This window comes from Drosophila elegans, unplaced genomic scaffold (assembly GCF_018152505.1).
Source record: "Drosophila elegans isolate 14027-0461.03 unplaced genomic scaffold, ASM1815250v1 contig_476, whole genome shotgun sequence".
NCBI lineage: Eukaryota > Metazoa > Arthropoda > Insecta > Diptera > Drosophilidae > Drosophila > Drosophila elegans.
This window is the reverse complement of record NW_024545863.1, coordinates 16713272-16728534: the sequence shown is the minus strand read 5'-3', so window position 1 is coordinate 16728534 and position 15263 is coordinate 16713272. Positions and strand designations below refer to the sequence as shown.

The following is a 15263-nucleotide window of genomic DNA, read 5'->3' as shown; positions in this document are numbered from 1 at the left end:
AAAGTCAATTTGTTTCATATAGACATGATTGAAGATATTGATGTGCGGGAACGGATGAGGGCATGAGAAAAACTGAAAGTGCTTTGGGGGCATTAGGTATATTTAGGTAGCTCATCTTAGGGTACCAACTAAAACTAGGTGTGAAAGTCAATTGCTTATATGATCTACGGCTTCCAAAGCTTCAGCAGGCCGTCCTCACTGTAGCTGGCCAACAGATTCTGATGCGGATGATGGGTCAGGCCAATGACGTCCTTTTCATGAACCTGATGGCAAATATCTTGTTAAAAATCTGTTGGTAATAACTGGTTAAAGTGCAGCTTACATTTAGAGTACGTTCCAGTTTGCCGGATGAGACGGAGAAACAGTAGAGTACTTGATCCTCTCCAGCGCAGTAGATGAACTCGCCTCGAGGCGAAAGAGTGGCTGAGATGAAGGCTCCACCCTCGCGCTTACCGGACGAGAAGGATCGCACAATCTGGCCCTGCATGTTCATGATGACCACCGTATTGGACCGATTGCAGACGATAAAGTGCTCGGGATTCTTGGGCAGGATGAGGACGGTATTGACGGCCAACTCGTTGCCCAGGGGCTTGTACGTGGCCACGCACTCGGTAGTTTTCAGGGACCACACCTTCACTGTTCCATCGGAGGAAGCGCTGAGCACGCTGTGGCCATCGGGCGTGAAGGTGGCTTCGTTCACAAAGGACGAATGACCCTTAAACTCCTTCAGCATCTTTCCGGACTTCAGGCCATGCAGTCGCACCGTATAGTCGAAGGAAGCACTGAGCACCTGGCTGTTATCGCGCGAGAACTGCAGGCAAGTGATTCCCTTGGTGTGGGCCTTTTCGAATTTCCGCAGACACTGGCCGGTGATGATGCGCCACACCTTGATCTGGCCATCCTGGGCGCCGGAGGCAACCATCTCGGAGTCACGTGAAAAGTTTAGTGCCAGCACAGCCTGCTCCATCATCATGAACTGGTCCTGCGCCTGGTACTTCAAATCCTTTCTCACCTTGCCGGTGGTGAAGTTCCACACTTCGAGAAAGCCGTCTACACTACCTGTGATCAGGTACTGACCATCCGGCGAAAACTGGGCGCACTCAACGTGCGACTTCTGACCGAATTTGATTTGCCGGAACAGCTGGGTGGGATACATTTCCTCTTCCTGATCCTTCATGGCCGCCTTACCTCGGAACAAATCAATGGTGGTGCCGGGCGGCAGGAGTCCCTGATGCTGCTGCCATTTTAGAGCCTGCCCCAGAAGAGCTAAGAGCCTGGAGGAGGGTACCACATGCACCTCGCCACTTAGCTCCTGGGAAATGGCCGTGCGCCGCTTTTCCTTGCTGCTGCCCTCCGCATAGGCTTCCCTGGGGTCGAAATAGGCGCGCTGAAGCATATTTTCTAGGACAGTAATTAAATAAGCATTTATCTTTAACACTGAGTGGTGCTGATCATACCCAAATGAATGTATCGCTCTGGTTCCTGCTGCTTCAACATGCTCATGGGATCCGTTTGGCGGAGGAGGGATCTGGCTGCGCCCAATTCCCGCAGTTCAATCAGCTCCAGTACGATTTGTTCGTAGAGATTGAGCAGCTTTTTATCCGGTAGTTTGAGGGATTGCGTAACTTTTAACACAGTGTCCCAATGACCATTGGAGATGTCCTGGACAAAGCCATCCACGCTGTCCACTGTGTTTAGAGAGACACCCGTTTCCTCCTGAAAATATACCATAAGCCCATTAGTTATTGGGCTTTTTAAGAGTATTAGAACTCACCTGTAACGTCTGCAGGGTCTTCATAAGGTTGGACTCCTTGAGATACTGCTGGATAAGCCGGATCACACTTGGATGGTAAGTAGATATTCAAAATTAGCGAAAACTGTTTGTTATTTGATGATTTGCAGTACTTACTCGGCTGATTCGATTTCTATAGACATGGCTAATTAGGGGCCTGGCTTAAAACTTCTCTTCAAACAAGTTTTTATTCAGGTTTTCTAAAATTTACAATAATATTGATAAAAAATGCGTCTTCTTAGGGATGGCACTAGTACCGATAACTCTGGCCAAAACAGCTGACCGTCATCGTTATCGCCAACAGTTCATTGTCACCGCAAAACAACACGACTTGTGAAATTTAGAAAAAAATAAAAAGAAGCAATTGCATTGTAAAACCATTAAATAGTTACTTCTGCCAGCTTTGGAATTTATAATTTAAAATATTGTTTGAGAGCCACTACCTGTGGCGCGGACATGTGGAGAAGGAACATTGTAACATTTATAGGTAATTCAAGCTGCTATGGCTACACATTTAAAGTTTATAAATTATCTACCGGCAATACACACACACATATGTATCGTTGAGTGCGTGCTCAACGATCAGCCGTTTAACAAAAACAAACATGACGATCGAAAAACCCGATTAAAAAACAAATGGCGGTATTCCCGCTCTTTTGAGTTTTCGGCGGCAAACGATCTCTTCTGACGGGGTGTTTCACACCAAGTTTGCCATCCGCCGTGTACAGTACTCGAACTCCATTGAAGCCGGAACACAGCGCTCACCACCTCAATTCGTTGGCTGTACCAGTAGCAGATAGTAAAACCGTGCTCTTCCGCTTTCACGTTCACGTGCAGATCGCAGCTTGTCCGGACTGATGGCGGCGGCAGCATCCAGTGCCCGGCAGGGACGCAAGTACGCCGAGGGCACCCAGCCCTTCACCGTCCTCATCGAGGGCAACATCGGCAGCGGGAAGACCACGTACCTGAACCACTTCGAGAAGTACAAGGACGACATCTGCCTGCTCACCGAGCCCGTCGAGAAGTGGCGCAACGTGAACGGGGTCAACCTGCTGGAGCTGATGTACAAGGACCCCAAGAAGTGGGCCATGCCCTTTCAGAGTTATGTCACGCTGACCATGTTGCAGGCGCACACCGCGCCCACCGACAAGAAGCTAAAAATAATGGAGCGCTCCATTTTTAGCGCTCGGTGAGTGCATCATCCCCGATCCGGTTTGACCAGAATCGCTCATTTTCGTTCACCCACTGTCCCTCAGGTACTGCTTTGTGGAGAATATGCGACGGAATGGTTCCCTGGAGGAGGGCATGTTCAACACCCTGCAGGAGTGGTACAAGTTCATCGAGGAGTCCATTCACGTGCAGGCGGACCTCATCATTTACCTGCGCACCTCGCCGGAGGTGGCGCACGAGCGCATCCGCCAACGAGCCCGCTCCGAGGAGAGCTGTGTGCCGCTTAAGTACCTTCAGGAGCTGCATGAGTTGCACGAGGACTGGCTGATACACCAAAGACGTCCGCAGTCCTGCAAGGTACCTTCTAGCACTATACTCATCTAGCACCAACAGGAAACGTAATCTCTTTTTGTTCCAGGTCCTTGTGCTCGATGCCGATCTGAATCTGGAAAACATTGGCAGCGAGTACCAGCGCTCGGAGTCCAGCATCTTTGACGCCATCTCGAGTAACCAACAGCCGTCGCAGGTTCTGGTTTCGCCTAGCAAGCGCCAGAGGGTCGCCAGATAATCAGTGATGATCATGTTGCTGAAATCCCTAACCTATATAGTACCTAATTGTGTGTAGTTCAGACTTTTAATATAAGAGGCGCAGACGAGCCGAACCGCGGGACAAAGGCAATGAATAATCCACTTACACATCAAGCCCTCAGTTAACGCATTCGTATTTTAACAATTATAATCCACATTATATTCTCTTCACAGAAACTAGTTTGTAAGCCCAAAAATTGTAATAAAAACTGTGAGTGTTTATGTAACTAAATATGTTCAAGGTAGTTGCCGATTCTTAAATGCATTTCAGTAAAAAAATAATAAGCATTTTATAGAATTGTTTTATGTTGACCCAAATTGTTCTCATTTGTTTATCTTTGTTACTCCGTAGAGTCAAATAAGGTAACAAATTCCTATCATAATATAATTTTGGAAATAAAACAAATACGGTGAAAAGCTGAATTTTCTTTTGAAATAATTAGACTGAGCTTCTGGTCGACCCCTTTAACCATTTGTATATACATATAGCAAAACTTCTATACCCCTGGCCACTACACGATAAAATAAATTTATTTATTTATTCTATGGACTTAAGGTACAACCAATAAAATCAAAAAACAACCATCTGATGAGTAAATTTTCTTTATATAAATTTACATATATAGTTTGAATTGCTATTCGGCTTACTTAAATGCTACAGCTTAATTAGGACACCTCGCGAGGTGCTGTTCCTTCTGTGCTCCTTTTCCTGATTTCGTTTCCGATCGGAGTGCGGTCACTTGGGTCCGTTCATAATCGGTGGTCGAACGCCGGGAATTGTGCCCAGCGGAGGCGGTGGTCCCATCATGGCCATGGGATTCATGATTGGCGGCGGGCGCATGCCCATCATGGGGTTCATCAGCGGAGGCATGTAGGGCATTCCTGGCATTCCCGGCCGTGGCGGAGCTCCCATGTTGGGCGGCGGTATGGAAACGCCCGCCGGCTTCGGAGGCGCCCCGCCTGGTCCGCCCGCAAACGGATTGTTCGTGATCTTTCCGGCCTTAAATGCGGCGGTGGTGGCGTCAATCAAATGCTGCGCCTGCTCCTCCATCCACTTTTGGTAGTAGAACTTCACATTGTCGCGGTGTTTTCGACCGGTGCAGTGGGTTTTCCGCACCGAGGGCGAGTCGTGGGTCAAGTAGGTGTCGCAGTAGTCGCAATAGTACTTCGGCATTGTACTATTTTATATATCTAACGTAGAAAACGTAAATTTATATTTTTATTTATATTTTTACCACGACGGTGCGACCCTGTTCGGCTAGGGTTGTCTTATGCGGAGAAATATGCTGATGTCTGGCAACACTGTTCAAATCGATAACTATAAAGGCGCACTGTGGGACAGATACATTTTTCTTGACTAAAATATCATAGGTCATGTTGAATATGAAAACCATTTGGAAATACATACATTTTGTTAATTATATTACAATTACTGAAGAAAGAATACTCCAACAACAACATAATTAACAATGCTACTAAAACTATATAAAACTGTGAAGGTATTCTAGTTAAGATATTTTTTTCTAAGTTTTGATTTCTGGTAGCCAAGGGTATTGAATTAATGTATTCATAAATTGATCAAATAAATGTTGAAAAATAAACAATGGATATATTAATAAATTGATTATTAAAAGTTTAAAATAGACTATATATAGACGAAAAGATGTCTGCACCGCTAGAAAACAACTAGATGATGTTAAAGGGGTTTTTGTCCAAGCCACGGTTTGTGTCTTCGGTGCGATATTTTGGCCGTCTACCGGTGCAGCCACACTTTTCGGTATTTTTGATGCGGCCTCACTACACCCCATTTGAACGGAGTTATTTTGAAACCGGCGAAATACGAAGACGTGAGCGCGGAGCGGACTGTCGGCATTTTCGCCGGCTAACACACCTTTCGAACGACGCGTAACGGTGGCCGGGCCATAAAATCGCCATAATCACGGGCAATTCGAGTGCGACGTGCTAATTATGCAAAGGCTGAGAACTAGCCGAAAAATTAGGGGGGCCTGCCCAGTAAACCAGTTGCAGTTGAATTAAACTAGTTTGTGAGTGCGTGTGAAAAGGCCAAGGAATTTGGCCGAAAACAGACAATAGCTAGGAGGCTGTAACTGCGGAGGATTCAAGTCCAGAAGTTGCCCGACCAGTTTTCGGGCCTCTGTGTGCGTGAGCGTGCGTGTGTGTGTGTGTGGATTATTTGGATTACCTTACCTTCTTTTTGTGTGTTTGGTCGGTGCCTTGGGAGCAGAGCGAATGAGGAGGAGCAGCTAGTGGCCGCCAGAGAAACGCCCGAGAGATGCCCTTCATCCAGCGCGTGGTGCAGCCCGTCAATGTGGCCCAAGCCACGGCGGCCAGTTTGGGCCACGCCTCCGGCCGGTTCCACTGCACGCCGGGCAAGTGTCGGAATAACAACTGCATCAACAAGCAGTCGCCGGACGGGGAGCTAACCAATGGCCACGGCTCACCCACATCCCTCACCCGGGTGCTGGTTCATCAGGCGGCGTCCGGGGCGGCTTCGGAGGAGCAGCCGGTGCCCCCCGCTCCGGCGCCCATGAAGAAGCTGAAGCAGCACGTCGAGTTCCTGTCCACCTCGCCCACGCGCCATCAGTCGCAGTCGCTGCCCAACTCGCGGCACCCCAGCCAGCAGCGGCCGACGCTGGGCAGGATCGCTAGCGCCCCCCAGTCGCCCACCGCCGGCTCTTCGAAGGTGGTGTCAGGCCACGAGTTCGACTCGATCAGCAACATCACGCTGAGCAACGCCCTGCGGCAGCTGGCCAGCCTGGTCCTGATCGCCAGCGACATCTTCGACGACCTGCAGCGGGATCTGCAGGCGGTGGGCGAGCGGGCCGGACGGGTGCAGCGCAAGATTGCGGCGGTGGAGCGGCGCGTCTGTGCCTACGATCCGAAAACGGTCACAGTTCGTAAGTAGACCCATCCATTCATCTTACTCCTCATAATCACCTTCGTAGTAAGTGGGAGCTCTCCGTAGAATTCCCCTCACGATTCCTCCACACAGTCAAGTGCGTTATCAGGGCGGCTTATCGTCTGTCATCTGCCGCTTTGTATGCCGGGAAGCGCTTCTGTGTGGGTGGCTGTTTGGCGGAGAACGTGCTCCAATCTTATCTGCTTTCGCAACACGCGGGGAATTCAATTTGCAAAGGCGCAAAAGGGAGGAGCAGCAAAAACAATCAAGTGTGGGAAGTGAGAACAGGGCACTTTATACCCTAACATTGGGCATTTCACTTAAGAAGGTTACCTTCTTAATTTTTGATTGTTTATAAATTGTCTTTGATTAAAAAGTCTTACAAATATTAATTTTTAACGCGATTTATCAATACATCTCATGTGATCTTGAAATTGTGTGCATTTTGAGAGCTGACGAAGGTTACCGTAGTGAATTAGAGCAATATACTTACAAATCCTTTTGATTTTTAAATGTTTATAAATTATTTTAATTAAAAAGATCTTACAAATATTTATATTAAAAGCGTTTTTTTAATACTTCAAATGAGTTCTTGGAATACTGTGAGTTCTGAGAGCCTATGGGTGAGAAATTGGCAAAGTTGTTTTTATAATCACATTAATCGTTTTTTTTTTATTTGCTATTTCGTTAATTTCTCTGCTGTTTTTCAACGATAAAATCGTTTTCGTTATAAAAGCAACAATTATAAAAAGCACATTGAACACAAAGAGAAATTCGGAATAGAGTAAGCCCAGGCCAGCTTAGATCATTTGTTTGGCTTTTTAATTACTTTTACTAGCCGTCACTCTGGGGCTCGAAATGTTACTACTTTAATTAACTTCATTAAAATAGTCTAACGTGCAAATAAAGCTTGACTGGTATTTTAACTTTATGGCTACTTAAATTGATTTATGTTGTAATCAAATAACTTTTGTCATGTCCAACTTTAATTCGCAATTACCTTGTCATACCCTATATCCCAGAGCATCTTCGTGAAAGGAAAACAAGGGTGAAATTAACACCTTGTTTACTTTGTCGCCTCCGCTGTTTTGCTGCTCCCTCGGCCCTCGACCCTCCTGTCATTATTCCCAAGTTGGGTGTGTGGGTGGGGCTGGGTGGCCTGTTCACACAATTAGCTTCTTGGTTGCGGCGTCCAGCGGAGGCTCCTTCAATTACCAACGAGCCGCAGCTCCGAGCACTTAGATAAGCGGTCTAAAGTCTTTTGGCTCATTGTTTTCGCGACCTTGTGTTAAATACCGGCCAACACGAATGGCCGTTTATGTGGCAAGTGCTGCAGTTGTAATAGCAACAGGTTATCCACAGTGGCTGTCAAACTGCTTGATATGCCCAAGCCGATTTTTGTTTGCTCGGCTAACCGTCTCTGCACTTTGCCTCACTGGCATTTTATCGTTTTTCTTTTTCTTTTTTTTTTTTGCTTGCTATCCGAATTTTGCTTTTCGCTTGAAAACGTTCAATAACTTTAGGAAATCTCGACGGCAGACTGGCGACGCTGACTGCAGCTTTTTCGCGCTGATATTGTTGCCATTATTATTGTGCACTTAGCTGCTGCCTTTTCTGTATTTTCTGTACGAGAGGCGAAACGTGGCCGGCCATTGTCAGCTGTCATTTTGCAAGAGCTCACTTTGTTTACGCCCCTCTGTCCTCGTCTCAGTCTCCTGGCTCCTTCCTTGTCAGCTGCCCAAGAGCAAAAGTGGAAAAACAGTCAAGCGGCAGCAGCTGCTCTTTGGGCTACTGCATGCGCAATCGAAACGCCGCACTAATTGCTCAGGTATGAAGCCCAGGAAAAACAAGAGCAGCGCACACGGCTTCTGCACACACATGGGTTCAGAATAATAGCACTGAATTAGTGCCCAATAAATGGGAATATCCCTTGTTAAAACACCATGATTACTATTTGTTTAAGATGACTGCACAACTTGCACTTATTATAGCAGTTTTTAAATTTACAAATTTCAATTGTATAAGACTATTTCCGAAACCAAAATGTTGTTAGATAACTTTCTGTGTATATATTTATGGATTTTCTTTTAGAAGTCTTGGATACCTTAGGTAAAAACTAAAAATCAGAATATAAAGGAATTTATACCATAAACCTTGTCTAAAGGTATGCCATACCTTAATAAAACGTTTAAACTTAAAAAAGGGATAGAAAAAACAAAAAAAAACTTGCAACATACATAAACAAGTGGTTAATAAAACAATATAGTAAAGCACCCCAATAAATGTTCGTTAAAGCACATAAATTTCTATAGAGTTAGGACTAGAACTAACCCCTCAGATAGCTATTATTTTCGCCTTAACTGTGGCCTGTTAATTTTGAATTTTGCAATTGCCTCCGGACTCCTCGTGCCCCTCACCTGTGCCTGTGTGCCGGGGCCATTAATGTGCCCATATTAGAAATGCCATTACATCGCGCCATTTGTGGCAACTGCTAACCACCACCACCACCGGGCAAAGTGGCTCTTTCTGGGCGAGTGCAGCCAAGCGTGCGGAGCAGTTGTCGAGGGTAATTCCCATTCGTTCTCCGGCTGTTACCGTTCTGCTGGCGGGTCTACGGGTAACCATGGCCAACTAGCAACTAGCGACTACGAACTACGAATATCTGTCAATCGATCGGCCAGTGGCAGTGGCAGCTACGTGAGCGGCATGAACAACCGGCGAAATGTTTGGGCGCAGCAGGCGCTTTTCGCGAAAGGCGAAGAGCCCTTTGAAGGGTCTCGAATGCCGCTGTCCACTTACGCACTTGCCCACTTTGGACACTCTCGGTGGGAACTTGATGCCAGGCGGAGGACACATGTGCGTGGGCATCCCGGAGATCGCCATACTACATAGATGCCCAGTCAGAAGGCACACATGGCCAGATTATGTTTTCTGCAGGAAATAAAAAATGTGTAATTACAGCCACAGTGGGGCATAAATAACGCGAGGCCAGAGATACGGCCCGCATCCCAGAGATACTCGTACACGAAAAACCCAAACCGAAAAACCTGTTCCCACCTGCAGCATTGCGTGTCTGTGTGAGTGCCGCTGCCTCGAAAACTAAACAAACAAGCCAACAAAAAAATACAGCCAGCTATGAAAATGCCCCGTCTATACAGCCGAAAAAAGATACATACTGGTGCTCAGATACTCGCATACTATCCCGCATACAGTAAAGATACAGATACAGATACAGTGCGTCGCTGTATCTTTGTGTCTCTGTGCGTACTTCTTTTTGTCTTAGCCAGCAAACGCATTATTTTTCAAGTGCGCTGATGAGCATTTGATTGTTGCAGCCAAACTTTGCCCAGGGCCCCCCTTTTTTTCGGGGCCAATCCACTCCAATCGTGCGGTTGCTTTTGCTTTAGCTGCGTCTGGAATTCTGGCTGGCTCCTCTTGTTTATTTTTCCAACATTTTTCTCTCACTTGAAGCGCAAAACCGAAATGTAAACCAACCAAACAACCAGTTCAGCCCAGCCAGCCAGCCAGATACAGATACATATACAGATAAATAGACGCGTCTGTCATCGTGTGCATGTAAACAGCGGCGAGAAGGAAGGAGTCTTCGTTCCAGTCCTGATAATATGTACTTTGAGTCCCGATTCCAGTCGCTATCCAGAATTTAAGAGGGCTTGACTGTTATTCTGTTCTGAATAAAAATAGTTTATTATTGTTTCGGGAATATTCTGAAAACGATATCTTAAATGCTTCAAGGCTAAACAACTTTTTGAAAGAAATCTAACGGAATTTATTAAAGTACATTTAATTTAAAGAATTGTACATTTAATATTTTTCTCTGCATTGTTCAAGAAAGAACTTTTTTAATTAAACTTGAAGCACCTATAAAAATGATAATTTCAACTCTGATATAAAAGCCTCTGTATTTTAATAGGTATCGTCTGAATCGTATCCCCTAAGTACAGAATCCAATCTCCTTCCCATGGAAATTTCAATCTTAACGCTATGCTGCGGATACATGTTGTATTTGCGCTTAGCTAACAATCTTGGCCACTCTTGTTTAGCCAACTTGGCCGCAAGTGTAGCAGCCACTTAAGGCCACAAGTTCAACGGCAAGAGAAGAGGCTTGCAAGAAATTGCTTGTTGCGTGCCTCTTCGAGCGGCAACAGCAATATCGGCGGAGCAACGAGTTGCAGTTGCGTCTGGAATCTGCAGATTGATTGCCGATCGCTTAGGCCGCTTATGCTGCATTTTTGCACGTTCGCCTAGCGAGGCGCAAGGAACCAAAAGCAAAAGGCAAAAAGCAAATGGCCAATATAAATGGGGTCCGAGTCAAAGTTGCCCGCTGATGGATTCCTATGCAACCGCAGCAACAACACAGCAACAGCAACTTCAACTCCAAGAGCAACGGCAGCAACGGCAGCAACATCAACAACATTAACGACAACCGCATTCAGAACAACAACGCACCTTTTCAGTCATTGAACTTTAAGCTATGCGTTCGACGACTGAGCCCCAACTCTCCATTGTTGATTGCCCCCACTTCAGTGGGCCCACTTCCCCAGCCCACCCCAAACATAAACCCATTCCCATTCTCATTCCCATCGATACGTTTCGAACTCCGGTGATTCGAAAACGATCGCTAGCCTCGGATTTGAAGCACAGCGCTTTTCAATTTTTGATTCTTAACAACGTGGAGAATGGGCAAAAGACTTGAAATTAATGTGTCTGTCTGGGCTTTGTCTGTTTACCTTAAGCAGTATTTATGTATATGCAGCGCCGTGGGCTGTAAATTTGAGTGGTTCGATAGTGTCGCAGTGGTGCAGCGGATGCGATTCGTGCTGCCTTGATTAATAGCCTTTGGCCGCAGTTGAAGGGCGTCGTTAAAAGCCTTTTCCAACTGTCGTTTCGGGTTTCAAGTTCTTTGGCGGTTTTCAAGTTCAGCGGCGGCTCGTCGTAAACACCTTTGGAAACTCTGCACCCGCATTTCGTAGCACGACTTTCTAATCTGACCGGGAGGAGGGGGTCTGGGCCAGGGCCACCTTTCTCGACTCAATCTTCCTCGCATTTGATGGCATTTAAATTTAATTTTCCCGAGCCAAAAACGTGTTTGCAAATACCAATTCGGACGGCGGGCAGATGCCAGCTCTATGAACGTGGGCGTTAGAACAAAAGCGAGGCGGGGAAAGCGCAAATTGTGCGTTGGGAATTCCATCTGTACGCCGTAGGAAAGCGGAAAACACAGATAGTCAGAGAGGCACACAGTCAGACAGTCAGCGTGCGATCTCCGTTTATAGATTCGTTCCAGAAACCTGTACACGTAGTCAGCCTCGCTGGCACAGGTAAACAGCGGCACTAATCAAGGGGCAGGGCAGGGCAGGGGGAGTTGGAATAGCAGGAGGCGGGGGAGGGGCAGGAGGAGGTCCAGGAACCATCACAAACCCTGGGAAGACCATTACCTTGCATTACCATTGGAATTTCTCAGCAGCAGCAGTTATACACAGGGAACAAACAAAAAACAGCTGCCATTCTGTAATTTTTGTAAAATTTCTCAGCATTAAAATTAATTAAATTAATAATTTTGATGTAATGATATAAAATAAAGTTTGTTGATTTAATGAACTTAATATATAATGCTTAATTTAATATAAATACATTTAATTTTTGTAAGTTAAAAGCAAAAGGTATAGGTATATATATAAATAAAAAATGATTTATTTAGGTGTCACTTATCATTTACTAATTTTAGATTAAATTCATACTTTTCTGTTAAACATGACATCATACATTTAGCGCTTTGGCCAATGGAAAGTTAGCTGAAACTGATATTTTTGCTGAGTGTGTCTACCTTCTTGGCCTCGAAGACCAACTTGATTCTCGGAATTTCATCGCAAGAACTTCAAGTGCTTTTCTGTCTTGTTTTTTGTTTTCGGGCAGCTTTAAGGTCCAGTCAGACCTTCGGTTGGCATTACGTAAATGTGTGTTTGCGGCAAACAAATTGCAGAACGGGTGAAGAGAGTGAGAGAGGAAGAGAGGTGAATTCAAGCCGGCAAAATGGGAAATGGAAACACTTTGTCGCCCATTGCTGCTGGTTTCATAATGCGCCCTTAATGTCTGTCTGTCTGTCCGTCTCGCCTGGAAGTCTTCTTCCTTTGCCTGCTGCTGCTGCTGCTACCTGTCTGTGTGCTGATTTCCGGACGACTGATTGCAACGGCAAGCCGTGTTTCATTTTTCACTCTCATTCATCTGGCAAACATCACGCAATGCCAGGCGACAAGGCGACAGATGAGCCAAGAAGACCGCCGCTTCTGACCCTGTCTCCGCTTTGTGTGTTTTGTCTTGCGTCCCAGGTAAACACGGTTCCGGCCATCGTAAACCGCAAACTGTGAGCAAATGGTCCTGCCAAAAAGTGCGCTATGTGACCATGTTATGTTGCATGCAACCCGTTCGCCTTCAACCCCCGGCGGACTGCATTCATAATTTACCCCTTTCGGGGAGGGGGTTGCTCACCTGGGTGGATGGAGGAAGCGTCAGTGCGAAAATTGCTTTGTTTGTGGCACAAAAACAAGTTCTCCCGGCCCGGAATTGCCGGGGAACTCTCGCACCAGGGAAGCTAAGTGAAGGGATAGGACTCTGTCATGTGGCTGGAGAACAGCTGATGCCGCTGATCAGATCGGGCTCATGTCATATGCAAATTAATCAGAACTTGGGTGTGTTTTATAATATGAGGTTCGGTTCCTAAGCCGTAATTGCATGGGAAATCGAGAATTGATGCCAACGAGCAGCTGCTTTAAACCCTTCACCGATTGTTCAACCTTGCCAATGCCGCATTAGATTCTTCATTAGATAGTCTACGATATAATAAAACAGTGTTCTTGGCTCCGTTCCATATATCTTATCTGCGCCATATGTTTACACACCTTCGATTACAGCCCAAGGTGCTGAACTGCAGTGTTGTAACACTTGGCACGAGGCATTGGACTAAATATGTTGTTTATTGCCGATGATATCGATTTCAAGTGCGAGCGAAAGGAATTTTCAATAATTCCATAAGCATCTATCAACTTTGGGATTTTACTTAAGGTCTTTGAGGATTATTTCTGTGCCATGTCTAAGTATCAGATTTCCAACTAATCAGTTGTGATCGTTGAATAGATTTCTGACATTGTAGACTCTTCTTGATTTAAAATATTATTTTTAAATATTTTTGATGTTTTTTCTTTCAGTAGATCATTATTTTAAGTTTAAAGGAAGTAAAACTTTGGTATAGATAGTCAGAGTTAATCAAAGTACTGATTAACTGATTTTTCTTTCAGTAGATCATTATTTTAAGTTTAAAGGAAGTAAAACTTTGGTATAGATAGTCAGAGTTAATCAGTACTTTATATTGTAAATATCTTAAAATTTTCTTCTCGTTTTAAAACATTGTTTTCAAACATCTGTTATGTTTTTTCTTTTAGTAGATTTTTATTTTGAGTTTAAAGGAATACAAACACCAAAATATATAGTCAAAGTTAATCAGAACTTTAAATCGTAAATATCTGTAAATGATTCTTTAACAGATGTATTATTTTTTGGAGTTTTTATCACTTAATAGACTTTAGATAGCTAAAATTCTTTTATTTATCATTTATGTAAATGTGATAGCTGCCATAATCTCATCCCTTAAGGGTGACTCCTTTTGTTAAGCCACCTTCCGAGCAGGAAACTGCCTTTACTTTACTTTTTAGCTCACTACATCCCCTAGATATACCTGGATATACCTGGCTTTGCTCACGTTCTCTACTCGGAAACTCAGGCAACAATCGCGTGATCTAATTCTCCGCTCTTTATCTTTTATTCATTGTGTATCTGCCACCGTGGTTAAGTTTCCAACTAAAAGTGCGGCATTTAGCCCGCTAAACGATGCCTGGGAGGGGGGAGAACTTGCAACATTGCTGCTCCAACAATGGAAACAGAGTCCCCTAGAGTCGCAATTCATTAGATACGAAACACGTTGCTCTGATTGCCGAGCATGTAACGGCTGAAACTACTGAAGGGGCTCAGCTTTTTCAGCTTTTTTCAACAGCTTCTCGTCTGTTTTTTGTGCGCATTTTGTTGTATAAGTTTTACATGATTTTGTGAGCTTGTTCGGGGGAATGCGTGAAGATGGAAATGAAAAAGCGAAAAAACGAAAAAACGAAAAAGGGGCTGAGGCAGATACACATACACTACTCGTTGTGGAGGCTGGGCACTGCCAGTTTGACTGACATCATTTCCGATGTTTATCTTTTCATGTTAACAACTGTAGCAAGCGAAGCACGCATACGACATGGGGCACAAACAATCCAAATCCTTTGCAACAGAAAGAACAACAATGAGCCTTGCCTTTCGGGTCAAGAGCTGGCTTAGCTTTCCTCTAGTTTATTTTCACTTTTTTTTTTTTTTTATGGAAAGCCTAAACGGATAAAAATGAGAACTCAATACGATTCCCTCGGGCAACGTAAGTGCTGTGTGGTGGATTGAAATTCTATTTTCTAGAGTACAATGACCCAAATTCGGTTTAGATTCAATAAAGTGTCCACTGGAGGATTTTGGGAAAACTTGTTGCTTCTGCCGCTGCTTTCACTTGATTTGCATAAAGACAAGACGCCTGCAACGGTAAAAATAATTTTCCATAAGCGAGGAAAACCTGAACCGCGGAGAAGAGAACGGGAAATGGGGAATGGCTTGCGCAAGCCGAGAGCCTCTTATGCAGCCGCCCCGTAATGGCCAATTAAGCCGCGTCATGCCGTCAACCAGTCAACCAGTCTACCA

At 45.0% G+C, this 15263-nt stretch overlaps 4 protein-coding genes across 5 annotated transcripts in view; 2 read left to right on the top strand and 2 right to left on the bottom strand.

Annotated features, from left to right (window-relative positions):
* Positions 1–79: 79 nt before the first annotated feature.
* Positions 80–2064, bottom strand: LOC108135765 (WD40 repeat-containing protein SMU1). The gene is made up of 5 exons (XM_017256615.2): positions 1910–2064; positions 1775–1841; positions 1458–1716; positions 323–1401; positions 80–263 (listed from the first exon to the last, which is right to left on the bottom strand). Exons 1-5 carry the CDS (start codon positions 1933–1935, stop codon positions 165–167), a joined length of 1530 nt encoding a protein of 509 aa, XP_017112104.1. The 5' UTR covers positions 1936–2064; the 3' UTR covers positions 80–164.
* Positions 2065–2100: 36 nt separating this feature from the next.
* On the top strand, positions 2101–3973 carry LOC108135766 (deoxynucleoside kinase). The gene is made up of 4 exons (XM_017256616.2): positions 2101–2279; positions 2630–2981; positions 3049–3319; positions 3381–3973. The coding sequence occupies exons 1-4, from the start codon at positions 2249–2251 to the stop codon at positions 3528–3530; spliced, it is 804 nt and encodes a 267-aa protein (XP_017112105.1). The 5' UTR covers positions 2101–2248; the 3' UTR covers positions 3531–3973.
* Positions 3974–4137: 164 nt separating this feature from the next.
* Positions 4138–4839, bottom strand: LOC108135767 (U1 small nuclear ribonucleoprotein C). Its single transcript, XM_017256617.2, has one exon. It carries the CDS (start codon positions 4722–4724, stop codon positions 4287–4289), a length of 438 nt encoding a protein of 145 aa, XP_017112106.1. The 5' UTR covers positions 4725–4839; the 3' UTR covers positions 4138–4286.
* Positions 4840–5369: 530 nt separating this feature from the next.
* LOC108135772 (serine-rich adhesin for platelets) overlaps positions 5370–15263 on the top strand; it is a 40227-nt gene continuing 30333 nt past the window's right edge. Inside the window, exon 1 of one of the 2 annotated variants that reach the window (XM_017256628.2) lies at positions 5370–6468. In XM_017256628.2, coding sequence (XP_017112117.1) covers positions 5844–6468 — 625 coding nt within the window. In that variant the 5' untranslated portion in view covers positions 5370–5843. The remainder of the gene's footprint in view (positions 6469–15263) is intronic. The other variant, XM_017256626.2, reaches the window with a different exon arrangement.

What these genes read in the sequence shown, in the direction of transcription:
- LOC108135765 (XM_017256615.2), bottom strand. Translation starts at nt 1,935, where the DNA reads ATGTCTATAGAAATCGAATCAGCCGA. An exon ending in AGACCCTGCAGACGTTACAG is followed by an intron (nt 1,717 to 1,774) that starts GTGAGTTCTAAT and finishes GTATATTTTCAG; the next exon opens with GAGGAAACGGGTGTCTCTCT. An exon ending in AGAGCGATACATTCATTTGG is followed by an intron (nt 1,402 to 1,457) that starts GTATGATCAGCA and finishes TTACTGTCCTAG; the next exon opens with AAAATATGCTTCAGCGCGCC.
- LOC108135766 (XM_017256616.2), top strand. Translation starts at nt 2,249, where the DNA reads ATGTGGAGAAGGAACATTGTAACATTTATAG. An exon ending in GAACATTGTAACATTTATAG is followed by an intron (nt 2,280 to 2,629) that starts GTAATTCAAGCT and finishes GTTCACGTGCAG; the next exon opens with ATCGCAGCTTGTCCGGACTG. An exon ending in CGCTCCATTTTTAGCGCTCG is followed by an intron (nt 2,982 to 3,048) that starts GTGAGTGCATCA and finishes ACTGTCCCTCAG; the next exon opens with GTACTGCTTTGTGGAGAATA.
- LOC108135767 (XM_017256617.2), bottom strand. Translation starts at nt 4,724, where the DNA reads ATGCCGAAGTACTATTGCGACTACTGCGACACCTACTTGACCCACGAC.